We start from the raw sequence: 24,325 nt of genomic DNA, 5'->3' as shown, positions 1-24,325 counted from the left end.
TTTGGGGCTTAGGAATACAGAGAACCGTGTATGTTAATGCCGTCTGGGTCATCATCTTCGTTGATCTTAGCATCAGACAAGTATTGGTTGTTGGATGGATTACCTGCTTTTTTAGAGAACATCAAACTGTTCAAAGAATTGAATGACACCGTCTTCTTATGTCTTCTAACAGGTTGAGTCTGTGGTTTTCCGGCCTGTAGCGATGGTGAGCTTGAATTGTGTGCTGGATTTGACAGAACAGGAGATGCAGTGTATAAGGAGTTTATCGAAGGAACACTACTTGCACTTGAGTTTTTCTTTAGGTTATTATATGGCCCGTTCCTGTTGTTTCTTGGCTCTGGGGGATAGTTTACCGGACTTACCTTTACTGGCATAGGAGCCTCTAGTTCATTGATATGAATTCTGGGAATGACGTCCGAAGGTGATTTCGTATGGCCGTATGGACCATTAGAAGTTAATCCCTGGTTTGAGTTTACATTTGAACCTTGGATCGGAGAGTGGGTGCCTGGTGTTGAGGCCTGAGAAACAGCAGTACTGTTGTTATGGCTATTGTTTTGGCTATTGTTTTGGCTATTATTTTGCACTGGAATGGCGAAATATCCACCTCCACTACCACTTGAATTGTTACTAGCAGATGTGACTGGCCCTGAAGACACATTTTGAGTTGGTGTAAACTTGAAATCTGTGTTAAACATCGAACCGGGTCCCAGAGAACTACCACCTCCGCTTACATTTCTAGAATGATGTCCTTGTTGTGAAGGGTTTGGTTGATGCACAGGTGTCATACCATTGCTTGTTATCGCATAGCTCATTCCACCTTGCTGTGGGCTTGTCAGACCTTGTTTATTAGAAGCAGCATAGCTATCATTGGAGACAAATGAGCTTGGAGAAGCATCATTAGATGGAATTTGTGGTTGTGACATCATCATGCTTTCACTATTGAACATTGCTCTGGGTCTCTCTGAAGCAAATATCAAATTACCATTGTCATCTATGGCTGGGGTATTAACTTTCGATCTCATGTTCAGTTGCATAGATGAAGGGGTAATTTGAATATACTCTGGCCTTTGGGCAAGAGATGGTGTCGATTGGCTGTTTAGATGCATAGATGTCGTTTTACTGCTCTGTGCCAAGTTCAGTGAGCTGCTAGCAGCAACCTTACTATGAGCCTTCAAAATCTTCTCCTCTATATACTTCGATCTAGCGGCAGTGTTGCTGAAGCTAGTGAGGTCTTTCAAATTGGCTATCCATTTTTTGAATTCCTTGACATCTACGTCATTAGGCCTTTTAAATGTAATGCTTGACGACTTAACGTTATCTTCATTATCACCCTTTCCAGTAGCACCACCAGACACATTTAAAGAACTGTTGTTGGGTGTCAGACTGAGATGGAGCTTACTTTGCTTACTGCTACCTTGCTTGAAAAACTTTGAAATTGTAGAGGTGGATTTAGTAATCTTCTTTATATCTTGTGAAAAAGACTCCTTCTGCTCTTCCTGTTGGATGTACGTGGATTTGCAATTTATAGTAAACTTATCTTGCTCTTCAATCAATTCCGAGTCGTTGAGAGAAATACTCATCAAAGGAACGATAGATCTGCTTTTATTATTCGAGCTGGGAACGATAGCATGGTCATCTTTCTCTGAATTGTCCTGAGTCAGTTTGAAGAAATTAGATGACTTAAATTCATGCAAATAGTTTGAAGTTAATACGAAATAACTCTTGTTGTAACTCTTCAAATACTTCGATTTTCTTAACAAATATCCAGCCCTAATACATTTCGCCATCGAAGACTTCATCTTTGGGTACCTGATATCGGACAACTTTCTAGGTTGTGGGATAGGCTCTGTGGATTTCCAAGGTAAGAGGCACCTGGGATGGTGAGTAACAAAGTTATCCCATTCAACGCAGGGGGGTTTGGAAAGAATCCCCTTTTGCAATTCTTTGCACAGATTGTTGATCGACACACGGGCATTAGCATCGATAATAGAAGAAAATCTTTGGAGGGTCTTTTGAACTGTTGAGAAGATAATCTTTTCCAATTCCATACCCGAAGTTTGCAAATTGATATAGGCCTCTTGTAAGTAGTTCTCCTCAAGCAATTGTCTCTTGAGTTGCAAATCCAATTGCAATTTTAACAAATAAGGGTCGTGTTTCGGTTTTAGTGCTTGATTCTTCTTTAGCTTAATCAAGTCCGATCTTTGCGCACTGTCGTTCAAGAAGTTCACTGACGCGATATATTTGTGCAAGAGCTGTCCGGTTAGTGCAACGTGCTCTTGAATATTAGTCTTGAAGTCTGCGTTGAGTTCCTTAATTTCTTTGATCTTATGATTCAAATCCTTGCGAAGATCCTCCAACTTAGGTATGATCTGCTGAGTAATCTCTTTACTGGACTTTATTTGCTGGCTAGACATAGACAGATGGTATTTCTTCAAGATAACCTGGATATCTTGTATTGATCCGGATCCAAAACTCATAAAACCAGAACCAGAACATCCCTCATGTGGTTCCAACTGCAACTCCTGTCCAAGATCAAGCGATGACGTGTTGAACGTGGCCGTAGACGCACTAAAGTTACTAGCAGACGCGAAGGGGTCCGGCTTCTCCTCCCTTGGAGACTTCATTGCGGGACTTGGTTGCGGTTTCTTCTGCGGCATATTCTTAGTCAATGGATCAAACACCTTGCTCGTATTCTCGTCCAAGTCGCTCAAGAACGAGAATTTGACAGCATTCTTCAACGAATAGTTGATCCGGGCATACTGCTCCTGCGAGTAGGCAACCTCCCTCAAGTATACAACTAGCCCTTTCAATATCTTCCGCCACTTATGAAACCGATCGGCTAAAATATCGGTAGGATACTCCCTTACAAATGATGCTGTTCCATCATCATACAGGTCCAGACCATCGCTAGCGTTCACTCCAGCTGCTGGAGAAACACCAACACTGCTACCCCCTGCTTGCCCAGATAGGGTGGAGTGTTTGGGCGTCGGAACGTTGATATAATATGGCGAATTGAAATGAGTCTTGGGTAAGATATCTTCATACTCCGTCTCATCGGCCAAATCCAACAAGTAGTTCGAATCACCCGAGTCTATAGACCAGGTTTCCGGAACAGAGCACTCCTCCCATTCAGCTTGCTCCTGATACCCCTCTTGTTGGCCTGCTTCTGAGCCTATCTGACCTTCTTGGCCCCGATTATCCATGTTTTCCAAACACCGATTATTCCTATTCTTATCCACCTGAATATTTCGATGATTCCTGGTACTTAAACGCACTCCAAAGCTGGCAGAATTTCTTTAACACGTATCTTACACGTTCTTGACACTGAAATAAAACTCTTTCACCTTCTCTAAACTTTTACTTTGATCTCTTTTTCTTTTATAATCCCGTTTAAAGGGTCTTCTTTCGAATGATCAGCAGTTGTTTTTAAGGTTTAAATAATCATGTTGCAGAAATACAAAGCTTGCATTGTTTCTTTTACAGTGTTATTTGCTCTGCTAGCTACACAAAGAAAGGGATTTAAAGATAGAAGCCGTCGATCTCGAGTAGTCCCCGAAGCCCTGTCTAGTACCAGATTTAAGAGAGAGGCGGGGAGGGATGGAGGTAGAGAGTAAAGGTAGTAAGTATATAGTTGTCTATAAACGGATCATTTGTCTTGAACTTTCCCACCTTTCTTGATGATTCTTGCAGCGACAGCGAGCATTGACGACATCCAGATGAGGTTCAAAACGTCGAGCGAGAGGTTTCCGACCACGATGATGGAGGTATCGAGTGGGAGGAAGTGTGGGTCGTTTCTGACAGCGTAGAAGTCTTTGCATAGTCTGAAAAACTGGTAGAAGCCCCAGCAGATTCTTGCAGCGAAGAAAACAACGATGAGGATGATGTTGTTGACGAGCTGTACGACGTTGCAGATTTTGGCTGCAAGGGTGCGGGAGGCGGGGTCATTGGTGAGCTGTGGCATGTACTTGATACCCAGCCATCTGAAGTTGAGGAATGGGTTTGAGAGTTCGAACATGAGGAAGATTCCTGCGTAGTAGTTGATGTATGGCTTGAGACCGATGGTGTAGACGACGGTGGAAACGACGCCGTGCAGGACGAATGGCATGGTGGAGTACACTAGGGAGATGTAGATGTCCCATAGGAAATACCCGATGGCAAAGACACACACCTGGACGTTGTATGGGTCGCTGCGGAAAATCCGGTCGTACGAGTTCGATTGTGGGTGGACACTGTTGTTGTACAAGATGGCCTCGAAACTGAGGTATAGAACGATCAACGACTGGATCCAGCTGACCAGACGCAAGGAACTTTGGATGACAAGCTCTCTTTTGTTACGGTTAGCGTCCTTGGTGTTCCAGGAGAGCCTGTATCCGGCAATTGGAGGGAAGATGAACCACATGGACACCAGGAAAAGTAGGTGGTATCCGAAAGCAATGTACAAAACCGTGTGCAAATGCGATAAGATCGAAGGAGAAGTGATCCATTTGTTCGATTCCAGGAATGGAACTACATGCTGACTCAAATGAGGGTGTGCTGGCAGAGTCATCACGGTTCTGATAAAAGCGTCCATGTTGTTACAGATGCATTCTGGCAAGTATTGCGAGAGCACTGAGCGTGAAACGTCCTCCATTTTTTTTCAGCACAATATGTAGCAGAGCACTAGTAGTACTGGTACTGACACTGGGTATGTAGATGATGCGTATGCCGATATATATATATATATGTGTGTGTGTGTGTAGTGTATGTTCTTCTATTAAACAACGCACAATCGTGAAATCTTTCCAGATCTCGAAACAGCATGGTTACAGTGAAGATCACGTGACGTGAGAGTTGTAATCTTTAAGTAAGTAGTTTAGTTTAAAACAGAGCAGGAGGCCCTTTTGGATGTGTATCTGGGGCAACTTGCTGCTAATACTTGGTCTATTCTACTCTACATACGTCTGTTGGTCGTACCATAATAATCAATTGTGCTTCTGCTTCAATCTTCTCTCCGTAGCTTCGGCAGCGTCTTTGTTCGCCAACATCAAGGCAGCACGGTTCAATTGCACGACGTTGGCGATCTGCTTGAAGATATAGCCGGGCAAACATACAAGGGCAATGACACCACCGATGTGCACTTGCCCTAGAACAGGAACTGCGTACGATCTGAACTGAGGAAATGCCATGATGTACAAGCCCATGTAGAACATCTCGTTCAACGCACAGATCGAGAAAAGTACTTTACGCTTCGTGTAGTACAAATTGAGGAGCCATTGCTCCTTCTCGATCGCCTTGTGCGACTGCGATCCAGTGCTCAAAGTCGCATACATGTGGATGTAATGGCTCGAAATGTCCAACGCAACAAGAAGCTGGAAGATAGGGGACCATGCAGGATATGCAACGCACAAGAAACAGATCAACGCAGTCGTAGTGGATCTATCCGTCACCATATCCAAAACAGCGCCAAATGAACTCGTCTGCCCGTACTTACGAGCCATCGTACCGTCAAGAGCATCCAACAAACACGACACTCCATAAACCCACATCGTCCATAATGGGTGCTTCGCCATCAAAAACAACGACAAAATCATCGTCACAACACGCAAATACCCGATCTGGTTGGGTATATACCATAAAACATCCTTAGCATTCACCTTCGCCTCCTTAGATCCTGCTTCTGATTTGCTCATTTCTTTCTTTCTTTTACTCTATATCCTCTATTCCTGAATAGCTTTTCTATATCTCTCAAAATATCAAAAATTTCCCAGGCACTAATCTAGCTTTGATCCAATATTTCACTATCTAATCGTCCCAGAGGCTTGCACTAATGATCTAGAGCTGGCGTTCGGCTGTCTCTACAACTTTTTTTCTCTCTCCATCTCTCTATATCTCACCAACGGTTTCATGGTTTACTTTTACTATACCAGATCGCTCATCTCAAATTCGTGGAATCGGAAACTATTTTCATCCGGGAGATCACGTGGTTTGTATGTGTCACGTGATTTGTTGAAGTGACAGGCTAGCTGTTTGCTTCTCTCGGGCCCTGGTGTCAGTTATATGAATGTGGAATATGGGTATGAATATATGTGTGTTCTATATACATCAATACAGGTGTGCTCTATATGTTATTTTACTATGCAGTGGATACCTCCTCTAATAGGACCATGCACTTCTCGTATACGAAAAGACTGATGGCCGTGGTTGGAACAGACTTCAAAAGGCCAACGGTGAGCCCTTTGTAAAGCGCTACGGGACCCTCGCGTTTGAGTATGTCAAGCACTATGGAGATTGATGATTTGTAGCGGTAGTTTTCGTACACCTGTGGGAGTTCGGTGAAGCTGGATGTTCGTTTTGAGTTCATTATCTGCATGCGGCGACGGAGAGTGTCGATTGGGAATACGATGGTCTTTGAAACCAGTCCTGCTATCATTCCGGAAGACGCACGGAGCGGTTGGGACCAGGGTTGGGACTCGTGTTTTTCGCATAGGATGTTCACAGACTCGTATGTCAGAAACATGGTGGCTGTGGACAAAGTAACAGTGGTCATTGCCGTGGAGATACCTGTGAAGAAGCCTCGTAATCCCTCGGTTTGCATTGTTTCTCTACAGACTTCGATCAAGCGGGTACCTGTGATATTTCTGTCTGCGACTAGCCTTGTTCGGAGTAAATCCAATGGGTAAGATGCCCCCGAGCTGGTTACTCCGGCTAGGGCTCCGACAACAAGACTTTGGACGTGCTGTGAAAGTGTGTCTGGCCACCTCTTGGACACAATGTTGTTGAAGCCTGTGTAAGATCCGAATTGCACGGCCCCGTATATCACATACATAGCAGTCGCTGGTACATTGCCTTTCCATAGCGCTCGTACTCCCTCCTCTTTCACTATTGTGCGCACCGTTGATATTAGCCCTTGGTACTTTGTCTCGTGTAGCGGCTGCAATTGGTACCGAATCTTGACCGTATCCATCGGAGCGGTTGCCACTCGCGCTACAACCCCAGAAACAGAGCCAGCTATCATAGAATCGTACCATGCTACCTTCTGGCCTTTCCGCAAATGGTCTTTGCCGTTCGAATTATTACTCATGGTTTCCTAGAAAAATAAAACGCTTACTTTGAGCAAAAATTTACCAATTAAAAGCTATCAATTTTACTCTTCAGTAGCATTAGAGTCGTGATGCAAATGCTGAAAGGCCCAAGTAGTCACCTTGACCTCATCAATTAACACCTTCTTTCACTTTCTTCGTTTTTACCTTATCCTTGATAGTAAGTAATATGAGGTAGGTAGGGTTGATATGAAAAATTTCAGGCTCATCGCATCTCATCGATACTTAAACCACATGTAAAAATGGCAAATTGAAAGACAAAAGCAGGAACATCTTGCACGTTCCATTAAGCTTCGTATAGTCCTATAGAGGTGGAATACTGTACCCAAATCATATGCAAGCTTCGACCCAAGTCTTGAGCCATGTTGATGGTTCTTCAACAGTTCTCAGCAATGGAACTAAAGTAATATGCTCTGTCTCGGGCCCTATCGAGCCTAAGGCTAGACAAGAACTTCCCACCCAGCTGTCATTGGAGATTATTGTAAAGCCAGCTGAGGGTGTACAGAGTACTCGTGAAAAGCTAGTTGAAGATCAAGTACGTGCCGTGCTAACTCCTGTTCTTGCTAGATACTTGCATCCTCGTCAGTTGGTACAGATATGTTTCCAAGTGTTAGAAGCCGGAGAGCGTGTTGAATACACAGTGAAGGAGGTGAGTGTTTGTGTGAATGCTGCTATACTAGCTTTGATAGATGCTGGTGTACCTATGCTCAGTATGGGATGCGGTACCAGTCTCGGAATTTTACGTGAAAACGGGCAAATAATAGTAAATCCTAGCTTTGAGCAACTGGAGCAATGCGAATCTGTACATGTGTGCTGTCTGGAACTGGGTACTGATGTTGAGAAAAACGTGGAAGTCAGAAATGTGTTGCTTTTGGACAGTGTAGGGAGCTTTAGTGAGACCCAATTGTTCCAAGTCCTTGAGGCGGGCGAAAAGGAATGCATCAGGTTATACACGGAAATGAGGCAAACAGCCAAGGAGAAAGTTGCCAGAGATTTCATTTGGAAAGGATAGGAATATAGAACGTCGTGGAGTGACGCTTAACATTTTGTTTGATAAATGATTTTGTTTCATTCTTTATTTTCTCTATATTTGTATAGTATTATATATATATAAACTATTATAATATTAATAATGGTAATAGTAAGCTCATAGCTTTAATCTCTCCAAGTTAGCAATGGTTGCTTCCAAGGTATCAATTTCAGCAGCAGCATGCTCCAATCTTTCTTTGTTGAATTGCTTTACTTGGTCGTTAGCCTTCGTTTCGTAATCAGCAGTGTTGACAATCTTTTCAATACCTGCCTTGGACTTCAAGGTCTTTTCCAACTTCTTTTGGACCTTGGCGATTTCAGCATCGATGTCAACATGACCCTTCACAAGAACGTGGACGTTAACTTCTGGGTTTACTGATTGTAGGACGCAACCTTCTGGAATTTCAGAACTAGATTTGACAACGGCAACTTCATCAATGGCCTTAATCAAAGAGACAATGGAGTCCTTTTGAGAGTCGACGGTTGTGAAGAAAGATTCGTTGCTGGATTCAACAAACACCTTACCGTTCTTTAGGATGTTGTATTGAGCCAATAGGGAACGAGCTTCCTTAGTGATGTTCAAAATCAATTCGTACTCCTTAGCAGCAGTTTCATTAGAGAATTCTTCCTTGAAGACTGGGTATGAGGCCTTGACGATACTTTCAGTCTTTTCAGATGCGTATCTTGGCAAGTGTTGCCACATTTCTTCGGAGATGAATGGCATGAATGGGTGAATTAACTTCAATGCGTTGTCAATCAAGATGTAAAGAGTGTCCTTAGCAGACTTTTGTTGAACTGGGGTACCTTCTTGAATCAAGTACTTGGAGTTTTCAATGTAAACATCACAAATCAAGTACCAGAATTCGTAAATGGCGGTAGTAGAGTTCAAGAAGTCACGCTTTTCGAAAGCTTCGTTAACGGTCTTGGCAGTCTTGGTCAATTCGTTCAAGATCCATTTTTCAACCAAGGATTCATTTCCAGACAACTTTTCAGATGCAGGTGGTTGGTAATCATCACCTAATCTCATCAATGCAAACTTAGTAGCTTGGTAGATCTTGTTACAGAATTTTCTGTAACCTTCGACACGAAGAATATCCAAGTTAATATCACGACCACCAGTTGTGTAAGCACATAGAGCAAATCTCAAGGCATCAGTACCACATTGTGGAATACCATTTGGATAGGATTCCTTTTGACCGGCCTTGGCCTTTTCAACTTCTCTTGGATCCAAGTTACCAACTAACAACTTAGCATGTAGATCATCCAACTTGATACCGCTAATAACATCCAATGGATCAACGACGTTACCCAAAGACTTCGACATCTTACGACCTTGAGCATCACGGACCAAAGAGTGACAGAACACTTCCTTGAATGGAACTTGACCAGTTAGCTTAATACCTAACAAGATCATTCTAGCAACCCAGAAGAATAGAATATCCCAACCGGTTTCCAACATGGAAGCTGGGTAGAATTGTTCCATATCTGGGGTCTTATCTGGCCAGCCTAGAGTAGAGAATGGGTACAAACCAGAAGAGAACCAAGTGTCTAAGACATCTTCATCTTGTTCTAGGGTGTACTTCTTTCCAGCGAACTTAGCAGCAGCCTTAGCTTCAGCTTCCTTCAAGTCTCTACCAGCAACCCAGTAGGCATCATCGTTACGATCGTTGTCTTCACCTTCAATGTTAACGAAGTAAACAGGACAACGGTGACCCCACCATAGTTGTCTGGAGATACACCAATCTTGAATGTTCTCTAACCAGTGGAAGTATTCAGCTTCCGAGGACTTTGGAGTAATCGTAATTTGACCTTCTCTAACAGCCTTGATAGCCTCCTTGGCCATTTCCTTTTGGGAAACCCACCATTGTGGCTTCAATAGAGGTTCGATGATATCACCAGATCTGGAACATGTTGGAATGGTCATTTCATTATCTTCTTGACCAATAAATAGACCCTTTTGCTTCAATTGTTCGATGACCATCTTTCTGGCGTCGAATCTCTTGACACCTTCCCATTCAGGACCACAGTTTTCATTCAACAAACCATCGTCGGTCAAAATGTTGATGATTTCTAAGTCATGACGCTTACCAGTGTTGTAATCGTTTTGGTCGTGACCTGGAGTGATCTTGACAGCACCAGTACCGAATTCCATATCAACTGCTTCACTATCGCAAACAATTGGTAACTTACGGTCCAAGAATGGATGTTGAACAAACTTACCGTGCAAGTGCTTGTAACGAGCATCATCTGGATGAACGGCGACAGCAGTGTCACCAAAGATGGTTTCTGGACGGGTGGTGGCCACGATCAACTTTTCATCAGAGCCAACGACTGGGTATGCAAAAGAGGTCAAAACACCGAATTCGACCTTTTCATCATAGCCTGGAACAGACAATTGAGTTCTAGCCTTGACTTCCTTGTTCTCCACTTCCAAGTTGGAAATGGCAGTATTTAGCTTAACAGACCAGTTAACTAAACGGGAAGCACGGTAAATGATACCTTCTTCGTGTAATCTGACAAATGCTTCCATGACAGCCTTAGAAAGCTTTGGATCCAAGGTGAAGGCTTCGCGGCTCCAGTCATAAGAAGCACCTAGCTTCTTAACTTGGTTCTTAATCTTGCTGTGGTACTCCTCCTTCCATTCCCAAACCTTAGAAACGAATTCTTCTCTACCGTAATCGTGTCTGGTCTTCTTCTCAGTGGCCCATATTTGCTTTTCGACAACGGATTGAGTAGCAATACCGGCGTGGTCAAAACCAGGCAAGAATAAAACGGTCTTACCCTTCATACGGTTGTATCTAGCCAAGGAATCTTGGATAGCAATGGTCAAAGCGTGCCCAATGTGCAAAGAACCAGTAACGTTTGGTGGTGGTGCAGGAATAGTGAATAGACCTTCTGGCTTGATCTTACCATCGGCAGTAAACTCAGGTTCGAAGAACCCAGACTTAGTCCACCAGTCGTACCACGAAGATTCAACATTGGCTGGGTTGTAAGCCTTCAAAGCTGGATCGTCCAAAGAAACCAAAACCTTCTTCTCACCTGGAACAGTCTTGTCCACGAATTCTGGAACTGGCTCAGCTTCCTTCTTCTTCTTTTCCTTCTTAGCAGCATTCTTAGCCTTACCTGCCTGGTTCTGTGCTTGCTTGGCTTGCTTGGCTGCAAACTTCAACAACTTTTCAGCCTTCTTCCTTTCCTTCTCAATCTCCTTAGCACTCTTTGGGGTACCATCTTCCTTCAAAGGATTGATGATAATTTCTCCGGTCTTTTCATCAACCTGAGGCAATGCTGGACCAGCCTCACCGGCTCCCTGCTTGGACTCTGTACTCATATTCCGAAAGTAACAATAACTGCTCTTGTGCAACTGCGAATTAAGCAACTGGTTCCTCAGTAAGTTAAAACTACTTACAGAAAAACACTTCAACATTAACAGAACAAAATTGTCCTAAACTTATTTAATTATATACATATACCCATGAAATGTAATTGCTAACCCGTCTATATCCATTGCATTATACGTCCGCCTGTGTCTGTTACATTGCATCAAAAACCTCCAAACCTTCTTCTAATTCATATTGGAAAATTTTTTTGTCCAAGAGTCATATCATATGGTGAAGATATGGCAACACTTGGAAAGGGAGACCTCTGGAAGTCTATTTTGCTCCTATTATAGATTCAGTTATTGAGTTTTGCTGGATTGGTACCATTTAGAAGTAAGTCTGGGCCCGTTTCGCGCTTTTGAACGGGTCTTAAGGCTTCCAGATGAGGTTCCGTGTGGTAGAAAAGGCGTAATTTCCTTGATCTGTACCACGTGATTATCACATGTGCTTTTAATTTTCCGTGTATGATGATAAATTGCATATTTTCCTCTTGAATTTTTGAAATAGCCGCCCTACTGGGCGGCTATTTAGTTGGGAAAAAAAAGTATATAAGGGCAGGGTTTGTTTAGAAAACAAAGTTCTTCTGTGATTATAAGGAGCAGATAGGGAGCAAAAAAAGGGTTAAGAAACATCAGCACTGTGTGTAACAAACCAATGATGATCGCTGTAATGTCGATTATTTTTGCGTTCTAAATGTTAGATTGAGGAGGCGATGGAGGGCCAGAAGAAACCTACAATGGTTTTTGAAGAAACTAATTGTGTCACGTGATATGCTATTCTAATAGAACTATTTTCCCTTTTCTTTTTTTCTTTTTTTTTCTATTTTCATCGAAGGAAAGGAAAGAAAAAAAAAAAAAAAAAAAAAAAAGTAAACCAGAACCAGTATTAAAATTTTAAAGCTCATCGCAGGCATGCTCATCGCATCTGTGCTACTTGCATGTTAATTAATCAATAGTTTTATGAAAAGACAAAGACAGGAATAGATAGCATCAGAACAGGTAGGTACTCACAAGCAAACCCCAGATATCCCAAAAATGTCTCGTGTTATTGTGAAAGGATTACCTAAATACTTGAAAGAGGATCGGTTAAGGGACTTGATCGAGAAAAGATTGAGAGATAAGCACCAAAGCAGTGATGTTAAGCAGTATCTCAGTGATGTCAAGTTGATGAAGAATAGGGACAATGAGTCCAGAAGGTTTGCGTTCATTGGTTTCCGTGATGAAGAGGACGCATTTGACTGTGTGAATTTTTTCAACGGCACGTTTGTCGATACATCCAAGATTGAGGTGTCTATGGCCAAGAGTTTTGCGGACCCAAGGGTTCCTCAGCCAATGCGTGAGAAGCGTAGGGAGGCTTTGAAAAGACTTAGAGAGAGAGAAGAGATGTTGTTGGGTGAAAAACAGGAAAAGAATAAGAAATCCAAGCCTGAAAGCAACAAAAAGCACGATATCGATGCGGAAATTGCCAAGAACAAACAGTTGCAAGAGTTCATTGAGACAATGAAACCTTCCAGCCAAGTGACGTCTTGGGAAACGGTTCAGTCTTCAAAATCTCTAGAAGAGCAACAACAAGAGCAAGAAAAACTTGGTGAAGATAAAGATGTTGGAACTGAAAATGCGGATGACGAAGGAGCTTCCTCCAACCCATTGCTTTCGCAAGCGTTAGCCTTGAAGACGGGATCAGGTACTGCCGATGAAGATGTGGATATGTTTAAGATACCAGGAAATGAAAGTGACGATGAATATGTGGAACTAAACAAAAATGGCAAGAGCAACAACAACGAAGAAGATGACAGTGAATCGAAGATGATGAGTCTTGATTCTTTTGTTCCGGCTGATGATATTGCAAAGGACGAAACAGTTTCTGATTTAGACTGGTTAAAGAACCGTAGAGTGAGAATTAAGGATGGTGCGGAAACACCGGAAAGTAAAGCAGAGGATGGGAAAGTATCCCAAGAAGAACAAGGACAAGGACAAAGAGAAGAGGCCGCCCAAGAGGCCGCCCAAGAACCTGAGGAACCTCAAGAATCTGAGGAGGAAAGAGCTCTAAAAAAGATTAGGGAAACAGGCCGTCTATTCTTGAGAAATATTCTATACACAGCAACAGAAGATGACTTTAGGAAACTCTTCTCCCCATACGGAGAACTAGAAGAAGTGCACATCGCTGTGGATACAAGAACGGGTCAGTCTAAAGGTTTTGCATATATACTATTCAAGAAGCCCGACGACGCTGCGACTGCATACGTTGAACTTGATAAACAAATTTTCCAAGGTAGACTTTTACATATCCTACCTGCAGATGCTAAGAAGTCCCACAAGTTGGATGAGTTTGACTTGAAGAACTTGCCCTTGAAGAAGCAAAGAGAATTGAAGCGTAAGGCTAACAGTGCGCAGCAGACTTTCTCATGGAATTCGTTGTATATGAACCAAGACGCTGTTTTGAGCAGTGTTGCTGATAAGTTGGGGATGAAGAAGGCCGACTTGATAGATGCTGAGAACTCTTCCTCTGCTGTTAAGCAGGCCTTGGCTGAAGCGTCGGTGATTGGTGACGTACGGAAGTTCTTTGAGGCTAGAGGTGTTGATATTGCCAAATTTGGTCAATTGAAGAGCGGTGAGCGTGATGACCGTGTAATACTTGTCAAGAACTTCCCATATGGGACCACCAGAGAGGAACTTGCAGAGTTGTTCCTTCCATTTGGTAAGTTGCAAAGACTTTTGATGCCTCCAGCTGGTACCATTGCCATTCTACAATTTAGAGACGTTCCAAGTGCAAGAGCTGCATTCAGCAAGATTTCGTACAAGCGTTTCAAAGATGGTATCATATACCTTGAGAAAGGTCCAGCAAACTGTTTCACCAGAGATGCACAAGGTGATGAGCTAGTGGACGGTGATGCTACTGAGGAGATAAACGCTAAGGAAGCCAAGATTTCTAGTGCTGATCTACTCGAATCCAAGGGTAACGTTGAGGGCTCTGCCGCTGCGGGTGGTGAACAAGTAGATGATGATGATGATGATGTCCCTGTGGGCCCAACCGTATCGATATTCATCAAGAACTTGAACTTCTCGACCACATCGCAACAGCTAACGGAGAAGTTCAAGCCATTTAGCGGTTTCGTGGTTGCTCAAGTGAAGACAAAGCCGGATCCAAAGCATGACGGCAAAACCCTTTCGATGGGTTTCGGGTTCGCGGAATTCAAGACAAAGGAACAAGCTGTGGCAGTTATCAATGCCGTGGACGGCATGGTAGTGGACGGCCACAGGCTACAGCTCAAGCTATCGCACAGACAAGGCACATCTTCTGCTTCCACGTCGGACAAGAAGAAGATGAACAAGAAGAAGAACCAGGGCAAGATCATCGTCAAGAACTTGCCATTCGAAGCTACCAGGAAGGACGTGTTCGAACTATTCAGCTCTTTTGGTCAACTAAAATCCGTCAGGGTTCCAAAGAAGTTCGACAAGTCAGCTCGTGGTTTCGCGTTTGTCGAGTTCCTCTTGCCCAAGGAAGCCGAAAATGCCATGGACCAATTGCAAGGTGTCCATTTGTTAGGACGTAGACTAGTCATGGAATTCGTTGAACAAGACCCAGAAGATGTTGAGCAACAGATCGAAAAGATGACCAGAAAGGTCAAGAAACAAGTCAACACCACCAAGATTGCATCTATGAGAAACGCAGGCAAGCGTAAGCTCGACCTTGACGAGTTGGACGAAAACGACGGTTTGCAAGGGTGAAGTTAGTTTTTATCCTCTTCTAGTAAATAGTTAATAGTGTTACATAAAAGCTTTTATTTATTTATTGCATTGTGAAATCATACTCTTTGTATGCTCTTTGGAACTCGGTAACTTCTTGTTCTTCCTCTTGTTTGCTTTGCAAGCACTCTTTGGAGTCCCATCTGGTTCTCTTTGGCTGTTTCAACAAGAATGCGGCCACTCTCCTACCGAACTGAAGGTCGATTCGGTCGTCCTTCTTGAAAGTGCTGATGAATACTCGTGGCTCGCTTGTTGCTGTTTCTCTGATGGTGAACTGGAAGTAGTTTGTCTTTGGATCGTTTACCAGTGACAGATACTCATCGTTGTTGAAACCTTGGTACTCGCGGAACTCTAGTTTTGCGTTTCCCTTGTATTTCTCGTTGTTCAAGTGCACCTGGCGGTGCAATGCGTTGGTGAAGTTTGCAATGAGGTACTTGGGGATTGGTAGCAGCTGTTTGTGGAAATGGATAGCGTTTGTTGAGTTTATTTCGAAGACCAAGGTGGACATGTCAAAGCGCTTGAAGAACATTTCTGCTATAGAGGACTCGAAACGCAGCATATCGAGGTTCAACGGCGAGTCCGCGAAGTTGAAGGTGGTGGTAGTAGTAGTACTACTATTAGTACTATCTTCTTGGTTGGTTTCGGGGTTCAGCTTTGGGATGTGTTCTATTGGAATGATTAGACAGTGGCCGGAAAAGTTCATGGTGTCTGTTGGCGTCGATAATGGGCCCTTGGCGATGGTTAGGTAGGACGATTTGCTGATAGCGATGATCATATGGTCGTTGAGCTTGCTGTTGCTCAAACAGAATCTACAATCGGCCGGTAGGATTTGTTTAGCCGTCTTCTTTTTTGTCGTATTACTAGTACTACTCTCTTCTTCTTCAAGAGAACGCTTCTTGTTGTTGGCTAATTCTGCTGCTGCGTATGGGTTGTCTATCAAGTTGTCTGGGATGTACTCTGGGCCGTTTTGGAGTCTGATCTTGAACGCATACGCCCACTTCGAGCCGCTCTTGAACTGTGCGACGTTGATGAACCGGCAAACGTGATCGTGCTCTTGTCCGTTGGAGTGCGCATGGTCCCAGCAAAACGGGTCCAATTCGAAGAACTGTTTCTTGTTCTGGCCTGAGAAATGGTACTTGGGCTTGAGCATCTTGGCTATCTGGTCCACGAGGCCCTGGCCCTGGCCCTGGCCCTGGCCCGAGGCTGTAGCTTCTCCCAGCAAAACGTTTTCTCTTGCTGATATCGCATCGCTCCAGTCGTGGGACAGCAGGATATCGCAGCTCTCCAAGCTCGAAACACGCTCAAACTCCTCAACCACCTGTAATCGAGCCTTGGCGTCCCCAACGCACCCGCAATCCGCCATGTACGCCACTCGCAAGCCACTTGCAAGCTTGAGAAACCCAAACCCGTTCAACAACGTCAAATTCTCATTCATCTCGAACGACCCATTGTCCTTCCCCTCCACCTGTCTCGAGCCACCACATATGTACGTGGGCAGCAACATCTCCTGGTCCTTTAGTTCAGCATCACTACTAGAGGACGGCACATCGCCCATGATGAGCGCACATGCAAACGGTCCAGACTTGCTGTGCAAACTGTTGGCTACTGCCAACACATCGAGAAGAGAGTCTTCGCCAGCATTGAGCGTGAGAACCTTGAGCATGGTGGACGTACTGATTCTCTGTATCCTTATTAAATCCTGGTCTCGGGGGCCCTTTGCTAATCCAGTCCAAAGCTTTCTCTCTCATCTCATCATCCATTACTCATCATCATTACTGTTGAAGAATCTTTCAAGTGATGTAATGTTAATAATTGTGTGAGAGAGCTGAGGGAAAGAACTAAAAGAGTGGAGAGCGGGGGCCGTGTATACACATATCTAATCTAGTCTAGTCTATTATTATCTAGTAGAAGGTTGCGAACGGGTCGCTGTGTTCGACTCCGCCGTAAAGAACACCGCTTGAACCGTTCTTGCCGTTTCTGTGTCTGAAGGTGAATCCGACCAACTTCGAATCTGACATCGAGTCGTCGACCATTGCGGTGAGCCGGTCCTGTCTCTTGAAAACGTCAGCGTAGCGGGCCATGTGTTCCTCGTTGGAGAAGTCGTCGAAGTACCCGACATCTTCCTCGTTATCTAGCTGGGGTATGAAAGGCGGATGGACCGTTCTTAGCGTTGCGAAATCGATTTCGGAGAAGTAGCGCATTCTCTTGACGTGTTCGAAGGATTTCAGCCTGTTGATGGGGTCTGCGATGAGTCTTGTGATGAGTTCCCAGGTTCTGTCTGAGAATGCGTAGCGTCCGTTGTCGCACTTGGGCCGTTGCAAAACCTGTTTCCAGTTTCTCAAGTTCTCGTAGGTTTCGTTTGTTGTGTTCCCGCTGAATGGGGTGTATCCGACCAGGGACTCGAACAAGATGCAACCTAGGGACCAGTAGTCGACGGTGAAGTCGTAGTTTTTCGCCTCGAGCACTTCGAGGGCCATGTAGTCTGGGGACCCCACGGTGGAGTGGGCATATTTCACTTCTTGTTCTCTTAGCTTGTGGTACATGCGTCTTCTGTCGTCCATCGAGCGCTCGGTGAACTCTGGGAACTCGAGGTTCTTGACCTCTTGCAGCCTGATCTTCATACTCTCTATACGTTCCATGGACACTGTACCTGAGGCGAGCCCGAAGTCTGTTAGCTTGATGTGTCCCTTTGAGTCGATGAGGAAGTTTTCCGGTTTGAGGTCACGGTGCGTGTACCCGAGCTGGTGCAAGGCATTGACGGCGCAGAACATCTCACTGATGTAGAAGCGGGCGTGTGGCGCCTGGAGAAACCGGGTGTTGATCAGCAGCGTACGGAAGTCACCTCCGGGGACGAATTCCATCGCCAAATAGAGGCTTTGCGGGTCCTGGAACGCGTACAAGAGCTTGACCAACCACTCGGACCTGGTGGTGGTCAAGATGTCACGTTCTGTGAGCACATGGTCCGTGCCCTCGAGTTTCATGAGCAGTTTCTTGTTCAAGATCTTGAGGGCGCAGATCTCTTTGGTGTCCTTTTTGCGGGCCAAGTACACTTGTCCGTAGCCACCTTGGCCGACCTGGGTGATCATTTCGAAGTCTTTGTTCTTTGGTTTGAGGCGTCTTTTGCGCAGGATGTTTGTCTCGCGGGTGAGGTAGCCTTGCCACTCGTTGTTGATGGACGTGGAGTCCATGAGGTGAGCTCTTCGTTGTTCTTCCAAGTAGTTGATGACTTGTCTTGTGCGTTCTCTTCTGCTGATGACGTAGTCGAACATGTCGCAGTAGTAGTCGAGGAAGTACATCTGGCATACGGATACGAGACGCTTGGACTTGGTCTTGGAGGATTTCTTGTAGAAGTCCTTTGGGAGTTTTTTCGGGGACTTGGTGATGTCTGGAGAAGAGGGATCGATGTCCATCATCATGGAGGAGGACGATTTGACGATGGATCGCGTGGGCGAGGGCGATTGTCTGGAGCGGGTAGGGGTGGACGGTGGGTCCAGGATGATCTTGGCATTGCCATGGGCATTGCCCATGGCATTGAGATTGCCCAATCTAGGGTCTGAATCGAAGCTGAAGTTGACCATATCGTCGACAAGCGAGTCGACGATGGCTGTGTGGTGGCCCTGGGCATTGCCCTGGGCATTGCTATTAGCGTTGGAGAACATTTCTGGGGTGTTCTGGGGTGGTACTTGGTACTTGGGGGGGTGGTTGTGTGTTTTAAGTGATGAGTAGATGTTTAAGTTGGAATTTTGTGTGTTTATGTTTTAACCGGATGGGGAAGGACAAGGGCATCCCAATGGCATGCGACAGCAGGCCATTGGGGGCCGTTGGGGGGGCCTTAGTAGGCTGTTATTAGGCCATTGGGAGGCCCTTGGCATCCCATTGACTTGCCAAAGGTAAGTCAGTGGCCTTTTGCCTGGCCTTTTGCCTTGAGTAGGTGTCACCAAGGTATAAACTATGTATAAACTATGTACTGTATGTCGCTGTGTATCACTCTATATCAGATCATCCCATCACAATGGGCCCAGGGACTCTGGCCCTGACCCATTGACTGGCCCCGTGTTCCCACTTTCCAAGCGTTTCCGCATGGCTTTGCTCATCTTGGGTCTGGGACCAGGACTAGGACCAGGACTAGGACCCAACGAAAGCTCAGGTCCTGAGACCCTGGCCAATCCCATGCCTATTTCCTCGCCGTAGGCGTCCATGGTGGTGTGCTCGGCCCTGCCGAACTCCATGCGGTTCTGGAGCTGTCGCATGTGCGAGAGCTGGAACTGTTGCTTGTACTTGCGGAACCGTTTGCCGGCGCGCTTCTTCTTGGGCTTGTCTTCGGGGACGGGCAACGGCTTGACGCGGGAGAGCTGGGGCGGCGTGGAGACCTTCTGGAGGCGTTCGAGGATCTGTGTGCGGAGTTGTGTCCCAGCTGCCCCAGATAATGCGTCAGCATTAGCTGGGGCTGGGCCAGGGCCATGGCCAGGCCCATTGGCATCTATTCTTGCTGCAATGACGAGTTTTGCGCAGACCATTCGGGCAGCCTGCTTGCGGAACTCTGGGTGCTGCTGCTGGACGATGTCGCAGGAGTAGATGAGGCCATTTCCCTTGCCAATGCCCAGGGCATTGCCCTGGCCCTGGCTAGGGCCCTGCCGATTCCTCCCAAAAGTGACCAAATTACAGCTGGGGACGCAGCTGAGCTCGCGCACGCTGCCGTAGTGGGCCACTAGACGTGCAGCAATCTCGGGGCCCACGAGAGCACAAACGTTGGGGGCCTGGAGGTGGATGGAGGCGGTGAGTTGGGCATGGATAGTTTTCAGAGCGGAGCTGAGATGGAGGAAGCGTTGGAGCGGGGCCAGTTCCTGCCCAGAGGGGGCCTCTAGGCCCTGGGGAAACCGATGGGAGAGTGTTGAGACGATGAGCTGTTGTTCGGGTGAGATGACGAACGATTCTTGGGACTGGGACTGGGATTCCCCGGGGGAATCCCAGTGGAAATCCACCTGCTGGGCGATCCATCGGACGTACTGTTCGCCATGCAACACTTCTTCTACGCCTGGGAAGCGGTGTTTGAATGTATCGATGACCTGGCGGAGTGCTGAGTCAAGTTGGTCTTGGCTGGGGCCTGGGTCCTGGCCAGGGCCTTGGCCAGGGCCAGGGCCCTTACTTTTGTCGAGGTCATCGCCTGGACTGTGGCCTTGCCCTAGGGTACCCAGGGAATCCTCCTGTAGATTCTCATCCTCCTGTATGTTCTCATCCTCGCTTATATCGTCCAACAAGTCCATGGTGTGCCCTTGATACACCCCAGGCCTGGCCTGGGCCTTAAACCTTGACCTTGGCCATGGGCCTAGCTCATCGCATGCTCATCGCAGGGCTTTATACATTATACTATTACCCTAGGAGAATGAAGTGATTCGGATTCGAATCCAAATCCTAATCACTTCATACGTCGGTAAAAGAGAGTAAACTATCACGTGACACCACTAGGCCCTGGACCTGGACCTGGACCTTTCCCTCTCTCTTCTATACCAGAGCATTTGTTCAATTATCCAGTGGGCTATCAGTGGACTATCCAGTGAACTATCCATTGGAGGAGGAAACCTTCTACTTGGACACCTGGCCCTCCTGATTCACTCGGCCATACTACACTGGGCCATACTGCACCCTACTATAACACACTATACTACACTGTGTACTCTACTATATACTATGGCATGCATTGGCCATGTCTTACCCGGACAACTCCCTGCCGGACCACTGCCCCCCGTGAAAATTGGAAACTGTTGTCCTGGGACCATACACTGGGAAACACCATATACTATATAGTATGGTATACAGTATAGCATAGCATAGCATACTGTAGTGGAATATAGTAGAGTATCCCAGGGTATCCCCATGTTACCCGGATGACTTGGCTAGGCGGCCCCCATGCAATGGGGAACCACTATGAGGAATTACTATTAATTAATTGAATACTATGGCACCCTGCACCCTGCACTCTTCTTCTTTACACTCTTGCTTAATTCCCTATACTATACTACACTACACTACCCTATACTATACTACCCGGACACACAGAAGTGTCTCCGGGTAGCGTTTGTGATATACACATTGTCCTGCCATGTCCTGCCATATCCTGGAGAGCGAGTACTACTCTGTATTTATTAATTACTGGAGTGTTGGACTGTTTCCCTACACCAGCGGCCAGGTACTAGCGGCCCCCATGCAATGGGGTACTACTCTGGAGAGTAATATACTTGTCTCTTGAAACAGCCGAGTTGGTCATCTGGAGCGTCACTTACACACACACACTCTCTCCTCTGGCACCACCTGTCCCTCACGTGATGTCAGTGTTGACGATAATCGGGTTACCCGGTTATATAATATGCCACATCTCAAAACTCTGGACATCTGGATAGAGGAGAGCGGCCAGGAGAGCGGCCCCCATGCAATGGGGGATAATTGTGTTGGACTCGATATTCCTCAGTATCGGTAGTAGGGACCTTAGTAGGGACCTTAGTAGGGACCTTAGTAGGGACCTTAGTAGGGACCTCTTTTTGGAATGAATTCAATTATCAATTGCTGTAGCCTTGATCCCAGTATATCTAGGCTTTAGCCTTATCTGGCGCCCTAGCCAACGTCGTAGGACGTCCAGGATCAACATAGCTCGTTTACTTGACACCCGTTTGTTTCGCTCGCCTCAGTTGACCAGCGGCCAAGAATAGCGGGCCAAGAATAGCGGGCCAAGAATAGCGGGCCAAGAATAGCGGGCCCCATGCAATGGGGAATAATCGTGGAGAGTAACATGCTCTTTTGTCTTCTTGTCTTCTTGTCTTCTTGTCTTAGACTTTCCTCTGGTATCACGTGCCACGCACGTGACACGTGATCACCCCCCACGAACAAAAGCAACGTGAAAAATTCTTGAAGCCTTTGGGAAAACGCACAGGCGATGAGCTAATGCCTTGGGTATGGATATTAGATGAATTGATGTAAGAGAAGATACCCATTTGTTGTCTCCCCTGGCTGTTCCCTTTCCTGTCCACAGCCTGCAAGCAGTCTGCGAACAGTAAAACCCCAGCCTGCGAACAGTAAAGCCATGTCCAACATCGTCGGCATCGAGTACAACCGCGTCACAAACACCTCCTCCACAGACTTCCCGGGCTTCGCCAGCGACCAGGACAATGCCTGGGACCTCGACCGCTTCAAGAACTCCTTCGACGTCCGCATCGAGTCCCTCGACGACCGCGAAGTCAACTTCGACCTCATCGGCGTAGACACATCCATCGCAAACGCATTCAGACGTATCATGATCTCGGAAGTCCCCTCCGTCGCACCAGAATACGTCTACTTCTTCAACAACACTTCGGTCTTGCAAGACGAAGTCCTCGCCCACAGAATCGGTCTCGTGCCCTTGAAAGTAGACCCCGACATGCTCTCATGGATCGACTCCTCGCTGCCCGAATCCGAACGTTTCACAGACGAAAACACAATCGTCATGTCTTTGAACGTCAAGTGCACCAGAAACCCAGACGCTCCACCAAACTGTGAAGACCCTCGCATCCTATACCGCAACGCCCACATCTACGCCCGCGACCTCAAGTTCGAGCCCCAGGGCAAACAGGTCGAACAGTTCGCCAAGTGTCCCGTCGTCGCTGCTGACCCAGATATCTTGCTCGCAAAGTTGAGACCGGGACAAGAAATCTCGCTTCGCGCTCACTGCATCCTGGGAATCGGTAGCGACCATGCCAAGTTCTCCCCCGTCGCAACTGCAAGCTACAGACTGCTTCCGCAGATCGATATACTAGATGAGATTCGCGGCGAAGACGCCAAGAAGTTCGTCAAGTGTTTCGCCAAGGGCGTCGCTGATATCGACAGCGAAGGACGTGCCTACATCAAGGACCCACGAAAGGATACCGTGTCGCGCGAAGTGTTGCGCCACGAGGAGTTCCAGGGCAAGGTCAAGCTGGGACGCGTGCGGGACCACTTCATCTTCAACGTGGAGAGCGCCGGTGCCATGACGCCCGAGGAGATCTTCTTCAAGTCCGTGCGCATCTTGAAGAACAAGGCGGAATACTTGCGGGGCTGTCCGATCGGCAGTGCATAGACATGGATAATGTGCCGTGATTGCTGAATATCTTTCCTATCCTAATTACATCCCTATATAATAAAAACTTGTGTGTATTGGAAATTGCTCTACACCATGTCGTCGACAGGCCTAGGCCTGGGCTCAGGGCCAGGCTCAGGGCCCGGTCCCGACCCCAGGACTTCCCGTATTGATCTTTCGGGGTCCATCTCCAGCACCATGGGTGGTCGAGACAGAGGTCGGGCTTCTAGATCGCCTTCTCCCTCTGGGCCTGAGCCTGGGACAAGCCCAGGCCCAGTCCCAGGCTCAGTCCCAGGCTCAGTCCCAAACATCAGCCCAAGCCCCACCTGCACCACCAGTATCCCCCACTGGTACCACATGTAGCTCGCGTTCCCCCGCACATTGCTCGACGGAACCCGCTCCCCAATGTACTGCGTGAACCAGTGCCGTCTCACCTCCCCCTCTATCACTCGAGAACCCATATGGTTGAACGGCGACCCATAACTCGAGAGTCCGCGCCCCATCCCAGGAACCCGAAACCCGTCTACCTCCTTCTCAAAATCAATCGGCCACACTACTCCACACACCATCACCCCAAAGTTCATCACTAACGTCACATACAACAGCATCGCTTCCAGCTTCTTGAACGAATGACGAAGCGAATTGGTCTCCGATGAATTCGCACTATTATTCGCCCGGTAATACGCAGTAAACCGCATCAACCGCTCCTCAGATGGGAAAGGTGCCCCCAATACCGACTGCACCCCAAGTCGAACCATAAATAACACTATACTCCCAGCATACTTGAGCTGCGATACAACAATTAATACAAACCCCAATAACTGCAACTGTACCGTCAAATTTCGCCGAAACTCTTTCGTCTGAACTCTATATTCCGTCTCGCCATCCTTCGCTGGCACATCTACCTCGTCAGATGTCATTGGTATGCCCTGTGTTGCCCTGTGTTGCCTGGTTTCACCAAAAAACCTTTAAAAAAGGTCCAAGTTGTGCCAACTTGGACCTTTTTTTCAC

The 24,325-nt window shown here is 46.5% G+C and overlaps 12 protein-coding genes across 12 annotated transcripts; 3 read left to right on the top strand and 9 right to left on the bottom strand.

The window, feature by feature from the left end:
* Positions 1-8: 8 nt before the first annotated feature.
* On the bottom strand, positions 9-3,203 carry RGC1 (protein ASK10; the record flags this gene model as incomplete). Its single annotated transcript, XM_022820431.1, has 1 exon — positions 9-3,203. The coding sequence occupies one exon, from the start codon at positions 3,201-3,203 to the stop codon at positions 9-11; it is 3,195 nt and encodes a 1,064-aa protein (XP_022676895.1).
* A 443-nt stretch (positions 3,204-3,646) lies between these two features.
* Positions 3,647-4,630, bottom strand: ALE2 (Ale2p; the record flags this gene model as incomplete). Its single annotated transcript, XM_022820430.1, has 1 exon — positions 3,647-4,630. One exon carries the CDS (start codon positions 4,628-4,630, stop codon positions 3,647-3,649), a length of 984 nt encoding a protein of 327 aa, XP_022676894.1.
* Positions 4,631-4,961: 331 nt separating this feature from the next.
* On the bottom strand, positions 4,962-5,669 carry PIS1 (CDP-diacylglycerol--inositol 3-phosphatidyltransferase; the record flags this gene model as incomplete). Its single annotated transcript, XM_022820428.1, has 1 exon — positions 4,962-5,669. The coding sequence occupies one exon, from the start codon at positions 5,667-5,669 to the stop codon at positions 4,962-4,964; it is 708 nt and encodes a 235-aa protein (XP_022676893.1).
* Positions 5,670-6,112: 443 nt separating this feature from the next.
* TPC1 (thiamine transporter TPC1) lies at positions 6,113-7,060 on the bottom strand (the record flags this gene model as incomplete). The annotated part of the gene is made up of 1 exon (XM_022820427.1): positions 6,113-7,060. The coding sequence occupies one exon, from the start codon at positions 7,058-7,060 to the stop codon at positions 6,113-6,115; it is 948 nt and encodes a 315-aa protein (XP_022676892.1).
* A 353-nt stretch (positions 7,061-7,413) lies between these two features.
* Positions 7,414-8,091, top strand: RRP46 (exosome non-catalytic core subunit RRP46; the record flags this gene model as incomplete). Its single annotated transcript, XM_022820426.1, has 1 exon — positions 7,414-8,091. One exon carries the CDS (start codon positions 7,414-7,416, stop codon positions 8,089-8,091), a length of 678 nt encoding a protein of 225 aa, XP_022676891.1.
* A 135-nt stretch (positions 8,092-8,226) lies between these two features.
* Positions 8,227-11,532, bottom strand: VAS1 (valine--tRNA ligase; the record flags this gene model as incomplete). The annotated part of the gene is made up of 1 exon (XM_022820425.1): positions 8,227-11,532. One exon carries the CDS (start codon positions 11,530-11,532, stop codon positions 8,227-8,229), a length of 3,306 nt encoding a protein of 1,101 aa, XP_022676890.1.
* A 987-nt stretch (positions 11,533-12,519) lies between these two features.
* Positions 12,520-15,213, top strand: MRD1 (RNA-binding ribosome biosynthesis protein MRD1; the record flags this gene model as incomplete). The annotated part of the gene is made up of 1 exon (XM_022820424.1): positions 12,520-15,213. One exon carries the CDS (start codon positions 12,520-12,522, stop codon positions 15,211-15,213), a length of 2,694 nt encoding a protein of 897 aa, XP_022676889.1.
* A 61-nt stretch (positions 15,214-15,274) lies between these two features.
* DRN1 (Drn1p) lies at positions 15,275-16,894 on the bottom strand (the record flags this gene model as incomplete). Its single annotated transcript, XM_022820423.1, has 1 exon — positions 15,275-16,894. One exon carries the CDS (start codon positions 16,892-16,894, stop codon positions 15,275-15,277), a length of 1,620 nt encoding a protein of 539 aa, XP_022676888.1.
* Positions 16,895-17,132: 238 nt separating this feature from the next.
* Positions 17,133-18,527, bottom strand: DBF2 (serine/threonine-protein kinase; the record flags this gene model as incomplete). Its single annotated transcript, XM_022820422.1, has 1 exon — positions 17,133-18,527. One exon carries the CDS (start codon positions 18,525-18,527, stop codon positions 17,133-17,135), a length of 1,395 nt encoding a protein of 464 aa, XP_022676887.1.
* Positions 18,528-19,238: 711 nt separating this feature from the next.
* On the bottom strand, positions 19,239-20,495 carry PRP31 (U4/U6-U5 snRNP complex subunit PRP31; the record flags this gene model as incomplete). Its single annotated transcript, XM_022820421.1, has 1 exon — positions 19,239-20,495. One exon carries the CDS (start codon positions 20,493-20,495, stop codon positions 19,239-19,241), a length of 1,257 nt encoding a protein of 418 aa, XP_022676886.1.
* Positions 20,496-22,306: 1,811 nt separating this feature from the next.
* RPC40 (DNA-directed RNA polymerase core subunit RPC40) lies at positions 22,307-23,314 on the top strand (the record flags this gene model as incomplete). The annotated part of the gene is made up of 1 exon (XM_022820420.1): positions 22,307-23,314. One exon carries the CDS (start codon positions 22,307-22,309, stop codon positions 23,312-23,314), a length of 1,008 nt encoding a protein of 335 aa, XP_022676885.1.
* Positions 23,315-23,403: 89 nt separating this feature from the next.
* GLD1 (Gld1p) lies at positions 23,404-24,234 on the bottom strand (the record flags this gene model as incomplete). The annotated part of the gene is made up of 1 exon (XM_022820419.1): positions 23,404-24,234. One exon carries the CDS (start codon positions 24,232-24,234, stop codon positions 23,404-23,406), a length of 831 nt encoding a protein of 276 aa, XP_022676884.1.
* Positions 24,235-24,325: the final 91 nt, after the last annotated feature.

The sequence above is a fragment of the Kluyveromyces marxianus genome, chromosome 5 (assembly GCF_001417885.1).
Source record: "Kluyveromyces marxianus DMKU3-1042 DNA, complete genome, chromosome 5".
NCBI lineage: Eukaryota > Fungi > Ascomycota > Saccharomycetes > Saccharomycetales > Saccharomycetaceae > Kluyveromyces > Kluyveromyces marxianus.
Note: the sequence above shows the minus strand (reverse complement) of the source record. Positions and strands in the feature narration are given on the sequence as shown.